This window comes from Arachis duranensis, chromosome 6 (assembly GCF_000817695.3).
Source record: "Arachis duranensis cultivar V14167 chromosome 6, aradu.V14167.gnm2.J7QH, whole genome shotgun sequence".
Lineage (NCBI taxonomy): Eukaryota > Viridiplantae > Streptophyta > Magnoliopsida > Fabales > Fabaceae > Arachis > Arachis duranensis.
The window spans coordinates 93,988,412-93,995,752 of record NC_029777.3 but is presented as its reverse complement, the minus strand read 5'-3'; the positions used below and the strand labels follow the sequence as shown (position 1 = coordinate 93,995,752).

Below are 7,341 nucleotides of genomic sequence, written 5' to 3'. Positions count from 1 at the left end.
AGCAGGAACAGGAAAAAATAACCCCTTTTCGAGTTTGATTCTGAACCTGAAAGAATCTTGAGGCGATATTTGCAACAAGCTAAAGCTTACAAAGCTGGAGAGAATCTCCAGGAAACTTTTGAGAAGGAAGTTGAAGAACCCACCATGGCAACTAATGGAGGGAATCTGCACGCTGAAGAGCAAGAAAGGAAGGTGCTTGGCTTATAAACTGCACCCACACCTGACCCCCAACAAATTCATATATGACTTCCTACAGATCTGTGACACTGTTAAGACGAACAGAGTGAACCCTGAGGTTTACAAGCTCATGCTCTTCTCTTTTGCTGGAAGGGACAAAGCAAAAAAGTGACTTGATTCTCAGTCCAAAGAGAGCTTGGACACATGGAATCGGAGAAGGTGATCACTGGATTTTTAACCAAATTCTTTCCACACTAGAAGCTGACTAAGCTTAGGGTGGATGCCCAGACCTTCAGACAGAAACATGGAGAGTCCCTCTATGAGGCATGGGAGAGATACAAGCAGATGATCAGAAGATGCCCTCCTGACATGGTTTCAGATTGGACCAGGCTGCAGATCTTTTATGATAGCCTCTCTGAGATGGCCAAGATGTCATTGGATTACTTTGCAGGTGGTTGTCTACACGTGAAGAAGACGCTTGAAGAGGCAGATGAGCTTATTGAGATGGTTGCCAATAACTAGTATCTACACACTTTTGAGAGGAACCTTTTATGAATACTGGGCCTACTCAAAAGAGAGGAGTCATGGAGGCGGATACACTGGACGCCATCTTGGCTCAAAACAAGATACTGTCCCAGCAGATTAGCATGATCTCTCAACACTTGACTGGGATGCAAGTCTTAGCAGTCAACCATCAAGATGCATCCTATGATATGACTGGAAGCTACATCCAAGGGGATGCTGGTGGCTATTAGGGATGTTCAAAATCGATCCGGACCGAACAAAACTGACTAACCAAACTGAAAAAACAAAAAAGCAGACAAATCAAAAACTGAAAAAAATCAAAAAATTCATGTTTTGTTGTTTTTTATGCGGTTCGGTTCGATTTTCGATTTTGACACTGAAACCTGAACCGAACTGAACCGAATCGGTCAACTAAAAATCCTAAAAAACTATTAGACCACTAACCCCTTGGCATTACCCCACCCCCAAATCAGATGCACTCAAAGAAACTCTAACCTAGTGGCGCTCAAAGAAATCCCTCCCAAGCTCCCAACAGCGCCGAACCCCTTCCTCCTATTGTCGCCCACCATCATGCGCTCACTAGGTAATCATTCTCTAGCTCACTCTCTATCTTCTCTTTCTCGCTGATTGCCTCACTCTCTCTCTCTCATTTTAATGTCGAAGAAGGTGTGTGTGACTATGATGATGATGATGAACAAAAATGGCCAAACGAGATAGAGAAGGTATGTTTCGTTTTTCCTAAATTTGGTTCTATGAATTGGGGAGGTTCTGCGATTATATGGTTTTTAATTTTGGGGGTTTTAGCTTCTGAATGTGTATTGTTTTTGATTGTTAGGGTTCTAGGTTCTGATTGTTAGAGAAGGTATGTTTCTAATTGTTAGGGTTCTAGGTTCTGATTGTTAGAGAAAGTATATTTAACTGCATTTCATATATAATTAAATGCTGGATTTGAGATTTGTGTGTTATAAAATTGAATGTCCTGGTTTTGATGATCAAACTTGCTTTAGCTGTAATCTATATTTGTTTATTAATTTCATGAACCATGTGTTCTTCTTCATTACTTATTAGTGTTATATATTGTTATTAACTAATACCTTATGAACCATGTGCTGTTTTCTCTAGTTGAGATGATTTACTGAAATTTGATTTTAACATTTTAGCTCTTATGAACTCTGTGCTGATTCATTACTTATTTGTTACATTTTCTTTTAGATCACACGCTGTGGTATTTGTTATGCTGATGTAGTTGCCATAAAAAATTTATCTGGTGCCACAAATTACCTTGTTATGCCTGGGTATATATATATATAAGTGTTTCGTATGCTAAAAGTAATAACAGGTGCGAAGGGACATACGTGTCAATACACACGTTTGAGGTTAGCAACGTTCATTATCTATGTAGACAGTTCTGTTAGTGTTCCGTCAGTGTAGATGACGGGAGGATAACATTGAATTAATTTTTAAATGTTATGGACATAAATAGAACGATTTAAACACTAGGGACAACTTTAAGACTTACCCCAAACGTCGAAGACAAAAACGATACTTTACTCTATTTTTAATAAATAACCAAAAAAATTCTATTTAGCAAATAACTTTTTTATTTCATCCAAAATTTTTCAACAAGATTTTAGTAAATATTTAAAAGATGTACAAAAAAATTCAATACCAAATTCGATCTCTATATATATTTTTTATTTTTTAAAATAATGTGGTCATTTACGATAAAATATTTTAAACAAATTTACTTCACATAAAATTATCAAAATTTAAGAATAAAATTTCATTCTTCTAGTAATACTTACAAAAAATTACATCATACTTAGATTTTAATTTTTTTTAAAATATATATTTAAATTTAATATATAGTAACTTATTTATCGTGAATATTTTTTGAATTATTTTTATCGTTGATATAAATTTTCAGATACTGTTTTAATAATTTATTCTATTTTTTTGCTGTCTTTTTTAATTTTTTATTTGAAGATTAAAAAATACTTAATTATACTTTACTAACCATGCTTTTAAAATTCGCGAGATTGCTGTCTATATATATATATATATATAACGCCAGTAAGCCGCAGTCCACAGAGTGAACCCAACACAAACCCTAATCCAAATTCACATTTTCCCTCTTCATTTCCGAGTTTCCATGGGGAAGCCGAAGCATGTCGCTCCTCCCGAAGACTCTGACGACGAACTGCAGGTTCCAAAGCCTCAACCCGGACAAGAAGATAGCAGCGAGGAAGAGGATGAAGCAACTTCATCTGAGGAAGACGAAGACACCGATGAAGGCGAAGATGAACGTGACAAGCACGTGCTGCTTCCCAGGAAGCCTCAACCGCAAGTGGTTTCCAAACCCTCGTCTTCTTCTGAAGACGATTCGGAGTCGGAGCCGGAGCCGGAACCGGAACCCGAGTCCGAGCCCGAGCCCGAGCCCGAGCCCGAGCCCGAGCCCGAGCCTGAGCCTGAGCCAGAGGCTCTATCGAAAAACGCTAAATCCTCTTCAAAGTTGAAGTCTCCACCTTCGTCTGCTGTGAGTCAAGCCAAATCCGGGTCAAAGCGAGCAGCCAAGAACAGTATCGATCACTCGAAGCAAGCTAAACGTGGGAAGAAGGCACAGGAGGATCACGCGGCCTCTGACGAAGAGGATTCGAAGAAATCACGTGACGTTTCGAAATCCCTCTTTCAGAGGGTTTTCAGCGAGAAAGATGAGATAGGTATCTTGAAAGGCCTGGCTGAGTTCATCGCAAAAACAGGGAAGGAACCCTATAAATGCGCTGAAGAATTTTACGATTTCTTGAAGGGATCGAATTTGATTGGGTCAAATGCATCATGCAACCAATTGAAGGATAAGATCCACCGGCTGAAGAAGAAGTTTGAGAACAATCTAGCCAAAGAGAAGAGCGGCAAGGGGACAACTTTAAAGCCGCACGAGTTGGAAGCATTTCAGTTGGGAAAGAATGTTTGGGGCCACGATGGCCGGGGCGGTAAAACAGTGCGCAACGAAGCTTCGAAAAAGGATAAGGTTAATAATGAGAAGGCTGGGGAGAGTACCCCCAAGAAGGCGCTGAATTCTGAACCCTTGGATTCAAGGATTAAGGAATTGTCTGGGACTAGTTTAGCTTTGACTTCAATGTTGAAATATGATGGGACTTTTGGTAAGCCTTTCGGTGAAGACTATATTAGAAAGGGAATAGAGTTGCTTGGAGTCTCAAAGAGGGAAGAGATCGAGGCTAAGTGGAGAAAGTTCGAAGATGCTGAAAATAAATTGTATGCGGAGATAGCTGAATTCTATGCTGAACAGGCTAAGTTATTATGTCAAGCAAATAGCTCGTCGTCCTCCTAGGTATAATATATCTTGGTTGCTTTTTTGTTTTTTTGGATTCTGGCATTTTGATTTTATTTTGGTATGTTTTAGGTTGATGGCAGTTTAGTATTTTATGATATATATTTATCTCCATTGATTCAAGAATTTTGTGTTTGGGAGTTGGAGGAAAGGGAAGCAAAATGGATGGCTTGTAGTAAAAGATTATAGTAAGATTATGAGCTTGTTCACAAGAGACCAATTTGACAATCTTTCAATTTTGATTTCCCTGCAGCTTAGTTTCAACGTTATTGTTTGTTTGGCTTGTTCTTATTCTGTCATAGTAAGATTATGAGCAATTTTAACAAAATTCTGTATATAGATATAACTTTTAAGTTTCAAGTATTTGGCGTACTTCCATGGCAGATCATTAACTTCAAGAAGAAACATAACTCACCTATGAGAATTACAGAACAAAACAATGAAAGAGAATACTAAGCAAAGTCAAACAATTATCTGTTAATTATGTTTCTCTTGGAGTTAAAAGCCAATAAACTTTAATAATCCTTTTATGACTGAAAATAATTAAGTGGATAGATTATTTTTTATCCGAAGAATATTTGTTTCACCGTTTCTATATTATTTTCAGATAGCTCAGAATGATACATTGTCTGAAACTGTATGAAGTGCATCTTTAGTATAGTTCATATTTAAACTAATTGGTTGCTGTGTTATATGCCTCCCGATCTTGTTATATGCCTAACGATTTTGTGTTATATATGCCACTTTTTATTTTGTTCAATAATGGTTGTTTGATGGAGATTACTCTGCACTCTTTATATTCTTTCTATTTCTCTTAAGGAATAGATGGTTGAGGATTTCTTTAAACAAAAATTCGAAACAATTCATTTTATTGCATATTGTATGAGTAGAAAATTGCTTAATTGGCTTTTGGTGAGGAGAATATTGGAGCTTTTGTTTGAGTTCCTTTGATGTTCTGTAGGGTTTTTTCTGAACAGCTGCGGTAAGTTTAAGTGTTGTGTTTAGTTATGTCTTAGTATCCTGTTTGGTTTGAGATAAAAGCAGAGACTGAAATGATTGAAGTTACCAAAATATCTCTATTTGTACTTAAGATAAAATAAAACCCTATCCCTTGAAATGCAATTCATCCCCCCCTTGCTCTGGCAAACCGATGTGCCGTGCCTCGTGCCTTGTCTGGCTCTACTTCTTCCGTCGCCAGCGGCTGTGCCACACGGCAACGTCCCAAAGCGGCGTTACACCGAGGTTGTGGTTATTGCGCCTTGTTCCCTGTGCACGCCGATGGTCCGTCATGCCGCCTTAGTTCCCTGTGCTCGCCACACCGCCTCTGTGCCAGTTCTGTGCTGCTGTGTCGCCTCTATGTCCCACTATTCTCTTTTCTATTCTGATTTTAAAGTTCTCTTTTGAATCTGATTTTGACATATGTTACGAGAGGATGGTTGTTTTTGGTGTTATTGCTGTTGGTGGTGGTGGAATTCGATATGGGGTTATGAGATTGTTGTTGAATCTGATTTATGCGGCACTGTTGTTTAAGGAATTTGTATAAGGAAAAATTTCAAATTTGTGGAACAATGCAAGTGAAGTAACAAATTAGTTGTCATGCTACTCTATATAAATAATATTGATGGGAGCTTACATAACAAGTATTTTGTATGATAGATGGCTAAAGTTGTGTGAACGTAGGCTGCGTTTGGTGAAATAGACGTAATGAAACATAATTTGTTTGGTAGTTAAATATATGTCATAACATACAAATAACAATCCTATGAAAATGATCATCCTACCCTCATACAAACCACCACTACTACCAACACCATCTCGTGTCTTCGTGTGATGGTAGGGGGTTCTATATGTTGAGCACATTGTTAATTTCACGTCCATGGACATTTTGTCAATGATGATAATCGAGGTGTTGGGCTTTCGTGTCCATTGACATTTTGCTGCTTTGACATCTATTTTTTTTGTGTGTGGATGGTAGTCGTAGATATAACTCTCATTCTTCGTTTAAAAAAACAAAAAAGCTCTCATTCTCCATTACCAGGAAGAAAAATACTTTGTTATTTTGTAGAGATTTGACATAGCAATGCCCTATTTATTAAGGAGGTTTTAATTCTAAATTTAATTACTGAAAATGTTAAAAAAATCTGATAGTATTAAATCCTCAAATTATGTTATGTTTAAATAATGCAATTGGTGATAAATATAGTAATATTAATAATATAACGAACGATGAAAGTTTAGGTTGATTTAGATGTGGTTTAATAAAATTTTTAATTTTTAAAAGTAACTTATAAAAATTAGTTATTAAAAGATATTTTTAAAAAATTATAGTATTTATATTTGATAAATTAAAATAAAAATAAATTTTAATAAGTACAAATAATAATAATTGCAGTTGATAAAATAATTTTTAAAATTTAAAAATATTATAATAGATATAAGGTAAATTTTATCCAATTTTCTCTCAAATAAAAGGTAAGTTATTTCCTATAACATGTCTAATAATTATTAGATGAAATAAATTATATCATCATGGTTAACATTTACTCTTAATTTAATTTGAGTTTTGATAATTAATTAAACTAATTAAATATAATTTTTTTGTAAATTATATGAGTTACAAAAAAAATCTTATTTTATAACTTTTTTACTTTTTTAAAACAACATATATATTAATTATATCTAACTATACAAAAAAAACTCTAAAAACTAAAAAGAACAAATGAAAAGAAAATCAAAAGGCCGAATCACAAATTTAAAATAACAAAAAAAAAAAAAGTAGATAAAGTGTTAATTTTTGATGGGATAGATAAAGTGTTAATTGAGTAAGGGTAAATTTCATAGTTGTCAGTAAAGTTGATATAAGAATTCTGTAATTTTGTAGGTATGAAGTTCAGGTGGTCTTATTATAATTAATTAGTTTAGTTGACAAAATTTAAGTTAAATTAAGAATTAATATTAATCATCTTCACGATATAATTCATTTCATTCAATAACTATTAGATTTATTATAGAGGACAATTTATTCTTTATTTAAGAGAGAATTGAGTAGAATTTACCTAAATATAAATGTTAGAGATAAACTTAAAAATTAATTAAATTTTTTAACTTTAAAATGTTTTATCTTAAATATTTTTAAAAATACATATCTTCAAAAGCTAAAAGTACAAGCTTACGATCTTTTTAAGGGTTAAGTACGATTTTGGTTTCTAATGTAGAGGCCGAAAATTTATTTTGTCCCTGGCCTTTTTTACGCTACAAAATGGTCCCAAATGTTTCAATTTGTTTTAAAA

General features: G+C 34.8%; 1 protein-coding gene across 1 annotated transcript; it reads left to right on the top strand.

Annotated features, from left to right (window-relative positions):
* Positions 1-2,784: 2,784 nt before the first annotated feature.
* LOC107494693 (GLABROUS1 enhancer-binding protein-like) lies at positions 2,785-4,315 on the top strand. Its single transcript, XM_016115732.3, has one exon. The coding sequence runs from the start codon at positions 2,855-2,857 to the stop codon at positions 4,049-4,051; it is 1,197 nt and encodes a 398-aa protein (XP_015971218.1). The 5' UTR covers positions 2,785-2,854; the 3' UTR covers positions 4,052-4,315.
* The last annotated feature ends 3,026 nt before the right edge of the window (positions 4,316-7,341 follow it).